General features: G+C 37.8%; 1 protein-coding gene across 8 annotated transcripts in view; it reads left to right on the top strand.

Moving 5' to 3' along the window:
- Window positions 1-17,321, top strand: part of OSBPL1A (oxysterol binding protein like 1A) — a 73,249-nt gene that overhangs the window by 35,585 nt on the left and 20,343 nt on the right. For all 8 annotated transcript variants that reach the window (XM_025166483.2, XM_007427950.3, XM_025166481.2 and 5 more), the window contains 3 exons: window positions 893-1,055; window positions 4,988-5,144; window positions 17,023-17,098. In XM_025166483.2, the coding sequence (XP_025022251.1) occupies window positions 893-1,055; window positions 4,988-5,144; window positions 17,023-17,098 (396 nt within the window). The remainder of the gene's footprint in view (window positions 1-892; window positions 1,056-4,987; window positions 5,145-17,022; window positions 17,099-17,321) is intronic.

The raw sequence follows: 17,321 nt of genomic DNA, 5'->3' as shown, positions 1-17,321 counted from the left end.
TTGAAATAGAGCTTCCCTATAGGACACAACATACTGGAAGCTTCTAAAGTATCTAGGATATCTTGGGCTACCTCTTGACAGTTTTAAGTCAGTACCAACATTCTGAATAGAGCTTGGTAGTTAACTGCCAGGTAATAATGCTTATTTACAATATTAGCATAATATAGTTCAAGTCAGTAAAAGCTAGGCAACTGAATTCAAAACAAATTGAATTTTTCAGACTATGTTCAATGATAATACCACGTATACCACATTATGATTTGGAAAATGACTCTGCTATGAAGTATGAGAGTGACTGTATCCTCGGTATGCATATTAAAAATTCTGGCAGAAAATTTTCTTGTGGGTAGTATATTCAAGGAATTGGCCCATTCTGTAAAACTGATCTTCAAGTAAAAATGTGACCCAATCTGTGAGTGATAAAAAGTTTATTTAGAGTTGAATTAGTCACTCAAGGCCTTCTAGTGTTTGTAAACTAGAAGGGTGGTGGTGTTTGTTTTACAAATTGCTAATGTGCAAAATGACTTTGCTTTGTGAAAGCATGAGATAAATGCCATCTGGGGGGCTCGAAATTCACTATGGTGAATTACCTAGAGCTGTTAATAACTGTATAATTTAACTGTGCAAGCATGTATTACTTTTCATAATGCCTTAAATTTAGTTGTCTGTTTTGACCTAGTCAAGTCTTTTTCTTAAATTTTGTAATGTTCTGAAATGGTACAGTATGACAAGATCATAAAGCAACTGCATAATATACCTCATGTTTCTTATCTGCTTTTTAAGGGCTTGTTGACATGGTTTGGTTGCAAACTGGAGCCTATTCTTGAAATAGCTTTTAGTCTCACGTTCTTGGGAGAGATGAAATTTTATTCATATGTGTTTCTACTTATAGGTAAGGAATCTGAAACTGGAGCACGAGCAAGAGAAAAACAAGATCTTATCTGAAGCTCTAGAAACACTAGCCACTGAACACCATGAATTAGAACAATCGCTAGTCAAAGGGTCACCCCCCCTGAGCATCCTTAGTGAGGAACAGTTCTATGATGCTATATCAGGTAAGTGTGTCAAAATATATTGTAGCGATGCCTTTGTGATTGATTGATTGATAGACAGATAGAGGTTAGTGTACAGTAGTGGATATACATTTATATATACATCAATATATAAATCTTGTAATATTTCAGCAGAGACAAATATGGCAAATGTAAGAAAAGTTGAGGATGAAGAGCAACAGAGCAAGAAATTTTGTACTTGATGGGAGATGGAAACATAAATCATGAATATATTATCAGTTCCTACAAAAGCTATACTGTACCTGGGTTCATTGCTATCTATAATCCTCATTCAATTTATTAAATGCAAATTGAGAGCACAATAAAAAAGGAATTGATGAGTGAGATTCAAAAGCTATGTATAGTAAGTACCATCTCAGGCATCAACTTAAGAAGTGACATTGAATTTATGAGAACAGATTATAACATGTAGATTATATTACTAAAATGTATCAGATTAACTTTAGTTGAATCACTTATCAGATTCAAATGTTGCTGTTGTTATTGAAATTTGTTGCAGAAAAGCCCAAATATGTTACCTCTCTGGACAGGCATAGTTTGGCTTATTCTTTGCTTATTGTCATCTTGGTGGCAGTTCAGGATGTCTATTTAGGCTCCATTTTGTTCTGTGGAAAGAAGCCTATTTGGAAGCAAGGCCAGGAACAAAAGCACTGGTTGTGTGCACCTTCATGAAATTTTGAATAAAAGAATCTGACTTTTTGGTTAGATTTGAAAGAAGTTTTATTTAGATTTAACACACTATGTATTAAGAGCACATTACCTGTGATTCACAATTCAGAACAGAGGAATGGCAATTTGAAGCCTAGGCCAATATGAAATCCTGGAAAACCTTGATAGATCCCCCAGAGATTTCCAGAAATGTTTTCAAGTTGTGATTTTTAATGTGACAGAAGGGGGGCATTGTTAAATAGATGAATGAAGAATAGTTTCACTAACCATATTTAATTAAATAAACATCCATTCCATTTAGTTTATACCTGGCCCAAACAACTGATTTGGTGAGTGTAGTTCCTAGCTGAAAATCAAGTTTGTCTCTTGGGGAAAGAGGTATGTTCTTGACCTAAAGCCTGGTCTATAAACGGTACCATTGTGAACAGTTGCCACTTACTTCACGTCTTCTTAAATGGTTATGATAGTATGAGAGTCAGTACATCAGAGGCACCTCAAGGTTTGCAGTAACCCTGTATCTGAACCTTTCGGTCAACCTTGTTCCCTTACCTGGTCTCCTAAAGGCCAATCTGTCTCCACTACCTCCTTCCCCACCTCTAGTTCAGTCCTTCTACCCACAATTGTAAAAGCAGTGGATCAGCTGGAAAGTTAGTGTCATATACTGGTTTCATTGGGAAAAATATATATAAGCAACAGGACAGGACATTATGTTTGAGTGGCACTCTGAATAAGAGCACTAGCTGGGAAGGGGCTAGTTCTAGTGTATTTTTTTAATCACCTGCCTGCCAAGGCAGTCTCTGATTTGCTCAGGTGACTGTCACTCATATTTCTTTAAATGGTGTTCAGCTGCTGCAGGTCTTGTCATTACTGGAGTCTCCGAGGATAATTTTGAATCTATTACTGTTGGCCAAAGAATGGTCAACAAGCAATGGTATTGTTTCAGGTCTTTGGTCCCTTATTGGAAAGATGTTTTCTTTATTTCTTTATGTCAGTTTTCTCCTTTTAAACAGTATCTAAAACAGCTTGCTTGTTAATCTTTTCATTGTGAACCTGCTGGTATCTTGTTTGTGTTCTCTTTAATTCAGTCCCTATTTTTACTTGTCAACTTCTCTCCAAATATATAATTATTTTAAGCATTTTTAAAATGCTTTTAATATTATAAACAACTACTTACACAAACTTTGAGGGAATTGAGTTAGCATTTATTCAACTGGACTATCCTAGACAAGGATTTTTGTTTTAAAAACAAAAACCTCTGTGGATATCTGTGTGTATACAGTAATTATACTTGATGAAAAAGGAGGGTTGCTTATCTGATAGATCCTTCTCTTTTTATATCCTAACACATGAGTGTAAAAGTAGCATATGTGACTATTTGACTGTATACAAATGGCAGAACTTTGTTCACATTTTTTAACATGTGGGTATAATCGGTTCTGAATAGGCAGTGACTGTCCAGTTCCTAAGCTGTCTACTTGGCCCAGCTGCTTATGGATGGTAGTGGCATCTGCTGCTGGCAGCTTCTGAGCTTGGTTATGATTCTGTGGTGTTTTGGTCCTAGCTGAGCCTATTTCAGGAAAATAATCAAAGGATGCTCCATTTCTGTTACAATACTGATCATGCACTGTGCTAATGCAAAAATTATAATTGCTTTCACTGATGGGAACATTTTTTCATGTACGTTATGCTGCCCTTGATACAGTATGAGTAAAATAAGTATTTGACCTGAGTTGCTGATTTGGATTTATTCTTGGTTGAAATTACTTGCTTTAATTTGTACAACTGAATTTCTTTCCTTTGTTGCTGGATCATTTTTTTTAACAAAAGATAATAGCTATGTGTTGAAAATGTTTAAGCCAGGAAATACCTATATTTGAATATATATCTTTTAATATTTAATGGGTAACATGCCTACTTGTGAGAAATAACACCTAGAAAGTGAAATACAGATTTCCTGTGTGAACAACAACTTTTCTCAGACTATTTGAACTGGGATGCAGTCTGATCCCAGTCTACTTAAAAGGAACATGGTTAGTGCAAATGGGGTGCCGGAATAACTTGTAACCGTAATTGAGGGCAGCAATTAAGAAGGGAGCAGCCAAGGAACAGAACAAACACTGCCCTAAGACCACTTTGTGTTGCCTTACCATGGCTGAGAAATGTGGTATGTTGCATGTGTCATCCAGTCTTCTCTAGAGGAATGGGTAAAACGTGCTAGTATTTTCATGGCATTATATACAAAAAGGATCTAGGTTTACTATTGGCTATCAGCTGAACATGAGGAAGTAGCGGGATGCAGAGTTAGAAAGACCAATGCAGTGCATTAAAAGAAGCATTATGTCCAGTTCATGGGAGGCACAGTTTTGTGCAAAATTTTAGGAAGCCCTGGTCAAATTATGGGTTTCAATAATTCTCTAAGTAAGTAGAAGCTGACACAACTGCAACATGGTACAAAACTAAACAATGCATCTTTCTGCAGCCAAATGCACACTTACTGTGTATACACAATCATTTGCAGATTCAGTGAATATGGCAAGTACAAAGTTTGGGTGCGCTTTCAGTGATTTCCTTTTAGCGGAAATAAGCATTTCCAGAGATTTCCTGTGGCCAGCTGAGTTTCTGTTCTGGTTTTTGGAACTCCATCCCCCTTGGCAAAATGGAGGCTGGACAGAGATGGTTTTGTGAATTCTTACACTGGCAAGGGACTAAGATTATCTATAAAAAATTGTCCAACTCATACATTCTATAATTCTGTGATTGAGAAATAAAGAAAGGAATAAAGGCAAAGAATGGTTCTCTATTCTTGGATTAGAGAACTGTACCAAGTGCAGTTAGACAATGGAATCATTTCTCAAGGGAAGTGATAACCTGGCTAGATATTGTCAAGTAGAGGCTGAACTGCCGCCTCTTGGGAATATTTTAATTTGGATTTTGGCATTAATTTGGATCCCTATGTTGAGCAGGGATTGGTCTCAATAGCCTAAGTGGTCCCTTCAAAAGCTATGGTTCTGTGACGTGGCTGTACCTACTCACATGAAACCTCAAGTAATAATCCCTGGTGCTGAACAATTTGACCACCACATGTTCTGCAACCTCCAGTCACGCTGCTTTGACTGGTCAAATGCTGCCATCAGTATCACACTGATAGGCTATTAAATTTCTGTGCTCTGTATGAAGATAGTGTCCATTAGCCTGTGAAACACTAGCCTTGAGGCTTGATAAATTGATGCTCCCCTATCTTGCAGATTCAGAATCTGAAAAATCATTTACTGGATTTGAAACGGTGACCAGCTTCTCATTTGAAGACAGCGAGGACTCTAGTGACACCATAACATCTAACATGTCTGAAGAAAAAGCACATAAAAATCGAGAGACACTATCAAATGGCATCAAAAAACACAGGTAGGGTTTTGCCTAGTGTATGGAGAGATAGTAGCCTTTATTGCTATGCTGACAAAAGCTCATCTGATACCTCTAACGGATAATTGGGGATGCTGCTGCCTCTTCTCTGGAGAACAGAGAACATAACAGCTGCACTTTAACAGGAGCATACTTTTCTGTTTGGTGAATATTGGAAAAAATATTAAATGAACTACAACATTGTGACTTCATCGTGATGCAAACTAAAGAGAGGAGTTCTTAACAATGCACGTTTCTAACTCATTTAAATTAGTCTTATTAAAATCAATACTGTCTCTTATTTCTTCATGTTTTTTTAATGTGTGTCTGCTGCTTTTTTAGCTTCCAGTTACTTGATCTCCTTCATCTCTTTATGCCAATTAGAGCTAACCAGTAATTTCAATATATATTACAAAAAATTAAGAGCAAAAAAGTGACCCTGTGTAGAAAAGTTGCATATTGCTCCTTCATCTGTTCTTTTTATCTGTAAAGAAGGACAATAGATCCTCAGTTACATGTAACAGATACTTAATTTCTCAGGTTTCCATATAGGGAGAATTTAATATGTGCACTTTTTTCCTTCCAATTTACATCAGTTAAAATGAATCTCTACCTGTCATTAGTTGTTCTACTTTTTTATAGTGACTTTTTTCTTACATAAGGAAAATAGGATTTATATAATACCTAGCTGTTTCGTATATACTAACAGCTGAATATTTATGGCTGGCCTCAGTAATGCATTCCGTTCAGAGGACAGTATAGCCACAGAGAAAGAATGCACGTTTATTGAAACTATCAATCCTTCACTAATGATCTTGAATAGAGCTGGAGGGAAAAATCAATATTTCTAAGTCCAATCAAATTGAAGTGGTGAAGAAGCCAGGATTTTTCCCCAGCTCTACCTCATTTAATTATCACTAGATAGTAGTAGTCTTAATTTCCCATATCCTTTCTCACACGAAGATATCCCTAAAATGCCATTTGTTCTACATCCCTTGACCTGCAAAATGTTGAAGAAATAATTATTAGGATCCTCGGGTCAATTAGCTGCTTTTTCTGTGCAAAGAAGCGGTGATAATTTCAATGTTGTTTTAAGCATAAGAAACAAGCAGTAATTTGGCAAGTGTCCACAAAACATTGTAAAGTGCCATTGCCAAAATTGTAAACAAGAGGTGACTTGAGCCTCCAGGCTCTTGTTTCTTGGTCCCCTGAGGTTTCTTTACTTTCCACTACAGATGTCTCTCGTTAGGTTTTTGGATCACTAAAGTTTCACATCTCTAATCTTGTCCCATATTTTCCCTGTCCTTCCTTTTTTTTCCCTTCTGTATTTACCATTAATAATTAAAGGATGTATTTCTTACTGTTTTCTTATGGACTTGGGGTAGCATTTTGAAAACACTAGAGCTGGGATATTTCTTGAGAAGTAAAACTGAACCACAAGCGTGCACTTAATTACTGGTTTATGTCCTCTTCCAAACTATATTTGCAGTATCTGATCTCTTAATCTGGCACCACTCAGGGAACTGATGTCTTTATGCATATTGATGTCAATTGTCATGCCTCTGTGGGAAAACATGTCTAAATTTTGCTTTGCAGCAAACTTCCCCAAGGAGATAAAGCTGTTCAGTGTTTCTAGTTATCTTGGGATTTTTATACAAGTTGCTTGTCTTGTCATATAATTACACTGCATTTGTAGCATAAATATGTGAATGTTTTATCATAGGGGTGGGATATTTATAATTGTGTACTTGGGTGGAAGTAAGGTATGTTATTGCATGCGTGTAGCTATTTTGTTTTAACTCTAAACATAAATTTTTGGTGAAAGTAATAAATAAATATCTATTATGACAACAACCTTGGTACTGTTTATGTTATGTACAAAAGAGAGATCTGTCTGGAACTTAGGATTCAAATGCTTGCTTGCAATGTGTGACAGTTTTGGTTAGGGAAGGCAGTTTTCTATGTACCCTCAAAATCTGCTGCATTGAGACTCAGTACAGAGTTTGAGGGTGTATGGAGGGGCAGCATCCCAGTTCCTATGCCATAAGCTGAAACTACTTCCACTGACAGAAGTATATGATTCCACTCGGAAAAAAGATACTGTAAAACTCTTTTTAAAACACTTCTTTAAAAATAATTGTAAAAGAAAACTGAAATGCCATCCTGGGTAATATTACTGCAAAAGCCCTGAATGTGCAAAGCCAAGGACCACATTGAGTATGAGCTTCTCAGTTAATCAGATGTGTCTTACTAAATTACACATTATTCAATATTAATAAGGTTATCAGTGCACATTTTCGTTGTACTGGATATAAATATAAAATTTTATGTTCTGTTCTCCTTATAGATTATGTAAAAATTAGCTCTCTGTTGCATATGTATTTGATAGGAGATCGTATATTTCCTACCCACTCTGTCCTCTGAACTACTCAGTGAAGTACATTAGACTGAGTGGTTTTTGGCTAGTTACTATCTCAAGCAGCTGTATCCAGAATTGAGTCTGGACTTCTCCTTTTTCTAGTCTAGGAGTAGACAGTTGGATACTCACTATTCCCATGCACACTTTCTTTGGTGCCCACTAGTTTCATTCTTTGAAATAAAAAATGAATTGGAAATATGGTAGACTGCAAAGCACCAGTTTCAAGTACAGTATCTGTCTTTATTTTCAAGGATGCTTTGGGCCCCACAGCATCTTTAGAAAATAAAAAGTCTGGGTGGGTATAACCCGGAGGTTTGTCAGGAAACGTAATTCACCTGTCAAAAAAAGATAAAAGATGAGCTGAAAGAGAGAGAGCATCCTGGGAGGCTAATGGGGAGCAACCACATCAGTTTGCCTTCTGCCAAAAATGTGTTTTTTGGCTAGCCATGGCCTCTATGGCAGCCATTTTGTGAGTAGGCAAGCCTCCACTTGAATCATTTTGACAAAAAAACCATAGGATGCTCTCAAAACTCTAGATGTGCTCTAGCTGTAAAAAATTGTATATTCTAACCACTGTATCATAGTGACACCATTTGTGTGTTTTTGTTCAAAAGGAAGTGATAATGGCTCCCATTCCAAACTAAATTATCTAAGTAATGACTTCATCCTTTGTTAATGGTAGCAATAGGTGGTTTATTGGCGTCTGCTGTAAAGGAGTTCCATTTGTTTGTGAGGCCAGAAATTAATGGTGGAATGGGTAAGGTCCTTTTTGCCTTCCTCTTCTTTGTTTCCTGTAGATTACAGCACTTTCTATGGGAACTTCCACCCTATACCAGGTGAAGTGTCTGCTTTTCTCTTCAAAATTATTTCAAGGGAAAAATTGGAGGTGGAGAAAAGTGCATCTTGAAGCTCAGCCATTGATGGGAGTTCAGGCTCTGTCAGAAAACAGTACTATAACATGTAAAGCTAGTTTTTTCACATTTGGGTCATAGCAGTAAAGGAGTTGTAGAGTGAGATGAATGAGAAAGCAAGCCATTTTGTTTAGAAGGCAAGAAGTTAGCCTTCTAAAGGACCCCAAACCTAGATAAAAATAAAAAAGTGAAAAGCTTGATCCTGACTGGTCTGGACCAAAATGGAATGGAAGCAATGCAAGGAGTCACTTTTGATGTTTATTATCCTAAGTCAAGATTTGTCATCAAGGTTTGCTGAGCAAGCCAGATTGCTCAACAAACTATGCAAGGTAATGGTTTCGACAGCTTCCTATCCATTTGTTCCCTAGTATCCAAACACCCCAAAGCTGGAAAAATCAGTTTGGCCTGTGCATAAGTTGGAGCTTGGGGAGCTGGGTTTTTATGTGTGTGTGGCTGTTGGTTGTGTTGTGTGTATGCTTCTGAGTTCTTTAAATTAGGTTTGTTTTGTATATACATTTGTGGAGGTGAAGTCTATATGTGTAGTTGGTTTTGGTTTTTGCTTTTTTGTTGGGGTTTTTTTGAGCAGATAGAGTATCAGTTTGTATGTATATTTGGAATGTTTGTTTGTAGCATGTGTTTGCCTGCATATCTTTGAGGTTTTACTTTGTTTGTGTATGCATTTATGGGAACTCGGTATGGGATTTTATGTGTTTTGCCTGTATAATTGTGCATCACTAGTTTGCCTTCTATAAAAATTGATATTTTGTTGGGGGCAGGGAGAGATCTGATAATCTTGTACTCAAGGAAGAAGCAGAGCGTAGAAAGGAAAATGTTGCCTGGCACATGAAGCAGTTGGGGAAAGGCAGGAAAATGCAGTTTAACCAAAGGAATTCTGGTTTTTCTTCTTCTGATCATTTTTTTAAAACTGCGCTTGCTGAGTGCTTTTGTAGATAAGCAAGAGGTGGGGGAATAAATCAAGGTAAGATTCTAGGTTCAGGTATTTCAAGCCATGGTTAAGCAGACCAGGATTTGTAAAAGTATTCAACCCAGAATAAAACCATAGTTTGTTGTTTAAAGTAGGATTAGATAGCCATACAAACCACAATTATCCAAAACATATCCTGCAAGTGATGTCTGTGAATATCTGATAGAGATGGGCTTGGGTTTGTATAACAGCGGAACTAAAGCTAACTTCACATATGAAGGATTTGCTTTGCTGTGCTTTTTTTCCCCCCGGGTCACCAATATAGTCTTGGATTATTACTGAGCTATTGAGATAGTTGCATGTTCTATTTTTCTGTACATATGTAATGTTGAAAGTACATGGTTGAAGAAGCTAGGAATACCAGGAATATTTGCAAAACCAAAACTGTGATCAACATAGTCAGCTAATATTATGCATCTAATGTCCAACTTGAGGAACAAAGCCCATACATTTCACTTAATGGGAAAAAATTAACTTCAATATTTCAAAGGGAATTTTCATTCAAAATTCCTAATTTTGATCCAGACCAGAAGTTTGACTCTTCAGCCCACACACTGAGAGGAAATTTATTCTCTGAGTAGTAGTACCTTGAGGCCCGAAGAGCATGATTCAAACAGAAGAATGTGAAGATTTCCAAAGTTTGCAGAAGAGGAAAAAAAGCAACTAAGCAGTGGCCACAAATTCTGACTGTTGAAGAAGAAAAATGAAGGGATGGAATGGAATATCCTGAAAAAAGTAACCAGGTACCAACCTGTTTAAAAACACTGTACTGCAACGTTTTGTAGTAGGTTCTGTTCAATAATAAGGAAACGATAATAGTTCTGCTTCACATATTAAAGAGCCTTTCAGCCTAGGGTCTCTGTAGTTTCTGAGTCCCTTTTTCTGTAGCAACCAGGATCCCCTTTGACTCCAATGGCTGATGATATGGTTCACTGCCATTTTGAGGCAGAAACCACATGAGAGTTTTAGTGTAAGCCACAAATCTTAAAGTAGGTTAAGAAAACAAATATACACCTCCAAACTCTCCCCAAAGCTAGGAAAACAAAAAATTGTCCCCAGCCACTTGTAGCATCACAGCCCCACCCCCACCCCCTATGGCTCTTGAGCTCCTTCCAAACATTACGTGTGGCCTTTTACCATCAAAAGGTAAGGCCCGTTTTTACAGTATGAGAATAATATTCATATGTGATTATATAAAGAGGCAGAGATTTTTATCTAAAAGCAGATCTTGAATTTCTGGCTAATATACTGCTGTTTATATTATTTTACTCTGTTTGTTTATTTCATCTATGTTCCACCATTGGACTCTCCTATAAAGTGTCTCATAGTTAGTTCGATGGTCATTATGCTCCAAACTGACCTAACTGAATATTTTTTGCTCCCTTCTCATGAGCGCTGGCAATTTAATGTTCGCTTGCTCTGTTTGTATCCCACTTTTTTGTTCAAATTGATCAGGTTAATTTAGTATAGTCTAAACATATTATTTAGCTTGCCAAAACATTCTAGCTAATTTGACATATTATTTTTATCACAATTCTTGTTTTTAGTGGCTTGAAAACAATTATGGGGAAACTGCCATAAATGTTTGGAATAGTTCAATTTTAAATATTTCTAAAACCTTAATTTTAAATAAACGCATGTCCCTTTTCTCACTTGTGATATTAAAAAGTAATACATGACCTTTATTACAAAATAAACATAGATTTGGGGCAACTGTCTTCTCTAAACAAATCATGAAAAAATGTGTTTCTTGAAACTAAAGCCATAATCTTATATAATTTTTCTTCATTTTCTGAAACTCAGCTTAAATAGACATGTGGTTTTCTGTTCTGGCAAACTACCTTTAGATCAAAATTTGTTTTGGTATTAGTTTGGCATGAGCAAAAAAGTAATATAGTAGTATAAAACCAAAGGTGTTTTATCAGCTAAAATGAATAAATAGTTAATTTTGTTAGTATCTTGCTCCTCTCATCAATATCTTCCCATGCATTCTAATAGCCCAGTGAAGAAAAAAAATTCCAACTGTAAAGTACTCTCATGCCCTTCATACTGATAAGGAACATTAAAAACCTGATCCTAGAAATAAGAGATAATTATTGTTGGTCCACAGTTGGAAATACATGCAAGGAATTATCTTTCTGATGATCTTCATACAGCTTATTTCTGAAATGAAGAACATTTCTCTCACTTGTGAATTTTCTTTCAGATATCCTGGATCAAGGACTTGCCCTATAAAGGGGACTTCCTATCTCTCTTCAAGTAGATCAAAATGTTTACTGGATGCAGGTCTATCCTGTGAAAGGACCACTGCTTTTTTCCCAGATATAGTATTCGTAGCTTAGCTAACAGATTCTTTCAAGGTAGAACCTCTAAACAGAGGGGAAGAAATTTTCATGAGAAGATATTCCACATTTAAATCTCGGTTTTATGACTTCTACCCACACAGCCTGGAACTATTCATGTTTCTCAAGGCTAAGAATCTCCAGCAAGCATTTTTCAGTATCTGTCAAGTTCTTTGAACAAAGGCTGACCATTTGTACATAAGTAACACAGATGTAACAAGGCACTGCCTTGTACATTAATTAATGTGGTATATAATATGAAAAATATTCCTTTCTTTTGGATGATAACACCTAAGAACCCATGATTAAATTTTGCCAAAAATGATTTATGTATTTCTATGCAATTTTAAAAGTGATCATTCACTGATCAATTCTATCTTCACTTTTGCAATGCTATAGTTTCTTTCTTTATTCAGTCTAATGCTGTATAACAGTTTTGCTGATTAGAGGTTGCAGGAACTAACTGTTCTTCCTACATTTTCCACTACATTTGCTTTCTCCTTCTGGCAGCTTGGCTTCTCCTGTGCTACTCAATGAAAACATGACGTCATGAAAATTTGAACATGCATCATCTGCAGTGAAGCATGCAGGCAGGAAATTAAATGAGTTAAGAGTGGTTTGACAATGAGCAGTGCTCATCTAGGATATAGGTGACAGTGTAAGCTGTTGTTCGTTGTGATTGGTCAGAAGTGTTGCCAGTGAAATATAAGTAAGCATTGTTTTAATTGGAGAAAAACCAACCACTTTAAGGAAGGAGGGCAGTTGCTGAGGGTTGGGGCGGAAGTACTGAGCTTGAGGAGGAAGTCTTGGGAATCCCCTTTTGTAAAAGTGTTATGCGTGGTCAGTGGGATTAGGGATGTTTTCTGCACCTATTGGATCCTATAAGAGTCAGAAAAGCAATTGAAGGAGCAAGGGGAATAAAATGTTACTATTTTTCTGAAGTTTTCCTTCACTTCTGGTCAGAGGTCTAGAAAAATATCACTGAAGGATTTGGCAAAAGAATGAAGATTTGGAGACCAGAGCATCATAGTTCTGTTTTTAGAGAATCTTGGAAGCTCTATAAGAGATCATTGAAAATCTTCTCTACCTCCCCTCACCCCAACTTACTTGGATTGGGAGACTTGACCATTTGCATGACATACTGGGGTTCAAACAGTGTTGTGTAAAATGTAGCCCATTCCAAGACTTGGAGCAGTTGTGACTCAGGCAGGATTTTGTTTAATGTAGGCATAGGTCTAGTGTGCTTTGTCTCCATTATGACTGGGACTGAAGATTGATTACTCTGCCAGAATACAAGTAGGTTTTTCCTATGATTTCCCAAAGCATAAAATATCATTTGAATTATATGGAGACAATTCATTTATGTGACCTTAATTAATGTGGTCCTTTAATTTTTACACACACACACACACACACAGGATTTTGAACACAATTCCTTAGGTCAAATGGCTAAAAATATAATAGAACAAATTATCTTTTGAATTAGAGGCATTTCTTCATACACAGTAATAAAAGTGCACATGTTCCTCAAGATTATGTTCTGCTTTAATATGCTCAGCATGCTTGACTTATTGAATATTTTGTTTTTCTTGACATTCAGTGTTTAATCCTCAGCAGGGGGTTGGACTAGAAGACCAAGGTCCCTTCCAACCCTATGATTCTGTGATTTTGGTAATTTAATGTGTTTTGGAGATTAGTTCTGCAAATGTAGTCTTGTCTTCTCAGTTTATCATAAGGGCTTATGGCCAAAGTCTTGTCTCCTTCAATTTCACTTGGAAAGGTAGTTTTATAGTGGTTTTACCCAAATCTGTCTAATGAATGAATTAAGGATTTGAACATAGGATTGCACAGCCATATCCCTGATTAAAAATTAATCATTTATTGGGGTGGTCATGGGTTTTTGAAGTGCTAGTGATGAAAAAGTCAATGTTCTCTTATTTGGAAAAGGTTGAGGGAATTTGGGCCCAGGTCACTCAGTACAGACATGTAAAAAGGAAATTTTTCTGAAGATGAGCTAATGACATAAAGAACTGTTACAGCCTGCACAATATGCATGTTCATTTTTTCTATCCATTATGGGCTCTAGTGACACCGGTTTTCCAGGCTTCTGTGCTTCAAGCTATAACTTGGGAAGATCACAGTTACCTTGCAGGGGCATGATGAGTTATGCTGCAAAACTCATCTGTATTCTGGAGTGACTCAAGAAACAATTGAACAGTGACCATGAGCGTCCTTGTTTTTGTAACATTTAGAATTAGTTTTGGAGCTTTTATAAACCTGCATGTATGAAAACTTTATGGATGTATATAGTCTTCAGAAAATGGGGAGGCAGGGATGGCTATCCAAAACTATTTTTGCCCTCCAGTGAGTGTTCCCTTGCTAATTGGTTTTTCTGATAATACAGTCAATGCTATTGAACTGACTAAGGTGAGAGAAAGGATTTGATTGCAAAGAATTTAACAAGGTTTCCCAACCTTATAGTTTAGTAAACTTTATAACCACATTGGGAGAACCTATCTATCAACATTAAGTTGAGGATAGGTCTCTATCACCCCCAGTTTTACTTGAGGAGTGGATACTTTTCTCTTTCTGAAGTGCCCCATCAAGCTTTGCACACCATGTCCAAGACTGAATTCCAAAACTGGGTAGGGCAAGGACCTGTTTTAGTGGTTTGAGGAAGGTCAGAGTTTTTAACGTGTCTAGTTTAAGCCCTTAATAACCCACCCAAAGTTCCAAAAATGGAAGAAAAAAAAAGCCAAAAGGTTAAGTTGCTTAACCACTTGCTCACGCACTCTGGGGAGGCTCTGACACTGCAAAAAAGATGTTGGCATCTGCAACTAACAGCTTTTTAAAATAAGTAACTTTTGATGTGTAAACAACCTGGACTCTTAGGAGCTGAGTGGGATAGAAATCTTTGTAAACAAACAAGTAAACCTGGGCAACATCCAGATGTGTAAACCAGCTTCCAGAATTCCAGCTACATCAGGAAGGTACCCAGATTAAGGAGTCTATGGTACTCCCATGTATAATAAGGCTCACATCAAATCAGTTATCTGCACTGGTTGTCTCAAATCCAAAGATGCATTTTTGCTTCACACAAAACAGTTGGAAATTTTACAGTAGGATACATAGCTGTTGTCTGTATAAAATGATTTAGGGAACTTATTTCTCATGAGTTAGTAGATGTCTAATAAAAGTGGTTATTAGAACCTGGCTTCTACTGCTAGGGTAGATAGGCCTGTGTTCAGGATTTAGTTTGAACAGTATAAGTTATATTCTATGTATTGTCGAAGGCTTTCACAGCCGAAATACGATGGCTGGTGTGGGTCTTCCGGGCTGTGTGGCCGTGTTCTGGAAGTTTTGTTTCCTAACGTTTTGCCAGCATCTGTGACCGGCATCTTCAGAGAGCAGCAGCACAGACAGGAGCAGTTCTCTCTGTACCCAGGATGAGGTGACCCTTTTGTGGGTATTTATAGAAATCTGAGGGGGGATTGGGGGTATGTGGTGGGAGGGTTAGGGGGTGTGGGGGGTTTGGGTTAATGAGTGGCTGCTTGTTTTGTTGTCAGAATACGTGTGTATCTTCCTGGGGATTAGGCAGGGTTTTTTTCTTCTATTGAGTTGTTTACGAGTGGCTGCTGGGGGTGATTAGTATGTTCATTGTGTGAGCTGCTCACACGTCCTGGTGGCTGAGCTGAGTTCGTTGACCTTTTGCAGGCTGTATTTTTCAGGATTGGTAGCCAGGTTTTGTTGATTTTTAGACTCCTCTTTTTTATTGAAGCTGTGCTGGTGTTTGTGAATCTCAGTGGCTTCCCGGTATAGCCTGGTATAGTGGCTGTTGGTGTTGTCCAGTATCTCTGTGTTTTCAAATAGGATTTTGTGTCCAGTGTGCTTGAGAGCATGTTCAGCTACTGCAGATTTTTCTGGTTGCTGTAGTCTGCAGTGTCTTTCATGTTCTTTTATCCTGGTCTGGATGCTGCGTTTTGTGGTCCGATGTATACTTGCCCGCAGCTGCATGGTATGCGGTATACTCCTGCGGCGGTGAGGGGATCCCTTTTGTCTTTTGCTGATTTTAGCACTTGTTGTATTTTTCTGGTGGGTCTGAAGATTGTTTGGAAATTGTGTTTTTCCATCAGTTTTCCCATGCGGTCTGTGACCCCTTTGATGTAGGGCAGAAATACTTTGTTGGTGGGTGGCTGTTTTTCTTCTTCAGTTGCATGTTGTTTTCTTGGTTTGATGGCTCTTTTTATTTCATTCTTGGAGTAGCCATTCGCTTGTAGGACCCAATGAAGGTGGTTAAGTTCAGGGTTTAGGAATTGGGTTTCGCAGATCCGATTGGCCCAATCCATCAGGGTTTTGATGATGCCTCTTTTCTGACGTGGGTGGTGGTTGGAGTTTTTATGTAGGTACCAGTCTGTGTGGGTGGGTTTTCTGTAAACTTTGTGTCCTAATTTGAGGTCTGGTTTGTGTATGACCAACGTGTCTAGAAATGGAAGTTTGCCGTCCATTTCTTTTTCCATGGTGAATTGTATATTGGGGTGAATGCTGTTTAGGTGGTTCAGGAACTTCTCTAGTTCTTCTTCATCCTGACTCCAAATTGCGAAGGTGTCATCCACAAACCGGAACCAGACTGTTGGGGTAACGGGTGCGGTTTCTAAAGCCCGTTTTTCAAAGTGTTCCATGTAAAAATTTGCTACGACTGGGCTCAGGGGGCTTCCCATGGCGACGCCGTCCATCTGTTCATACTCTCTCTGCAAAAGGTCAACGAACTCAGCTCAGCCACCAGGACGTGTGAGCAGCTCACACAATGAACATACTAATCACCCCCAGCAGCCACTCGTAAACAACTCAATAGAAGAAAAAAACCCTGCCTAATCCCCAGGAAGATACACACGTATTCTGACACCAAAACAAGCAGCCACTCGTTAACCCAAACCCCACACCCCCTAACCCCCCCACCACACACCCCCAATCCCCCCCCTCAGATCTCTATAAATACCCACAAAAGGGTCACCTCATCCTGGGTACAGAGAGAACTGCTCCTGTCTGTGCTCCTGCTCTCTGAAGATGCCGGTCACAGATGCTGGCGAAACGTTAGGAAACAAAACTTCCAGAACATGGCCACACAGCCCAGAAGACCTATACCAGCCACAATATATTCTATGTAATTAATCTGGAAGCATATTGTTCAAGACTAAATAGTTTTCTTGCCTCCACTCCAATCTAGGACAAGCCTGCCTTCTCCAATGTTTTCAAGAAATGACTTTAGTATTTGGAGCATCTTGAGAAAGTGCATTGGAATGGTAGGTAAATATGGCTTTTAACAGAGCCATATTTTAATTATAATTTTGTACTATTTATGGTTTCATTATGTTTTAATTATAGAATTTCTGAAATAAATTACTGTGTGGGGGTTTGGGGGGTTTTTTTTGGTAATATTGTAGAATGTGTTAAAGAGTGCTTCTAGCCCATTCCACTACATTGTCAAATCCTTTCACATTCTGTGACTCAGATAGATGTTCAATC

Source organism: Python bivittatus, unplaced genomic scaffold (assembly GCF_059951505.1).
Source record: "Python bivittatus isolate LINGU-HERP-01145 unplaced genomic scaffold, Pbiv_v1 ctg000840_np1212, whole genome shotgun sequence".
Taxonomy (NCBI): domain Eukaryota; kingdom Metazoa; phylum Chordata; class Lepidosauria; order Squamata; family Pythonidae; genus Python; species Python bivittatus.
This window is presented reverse-complemented; position numbering and strand designations above follow the sequence as displayed.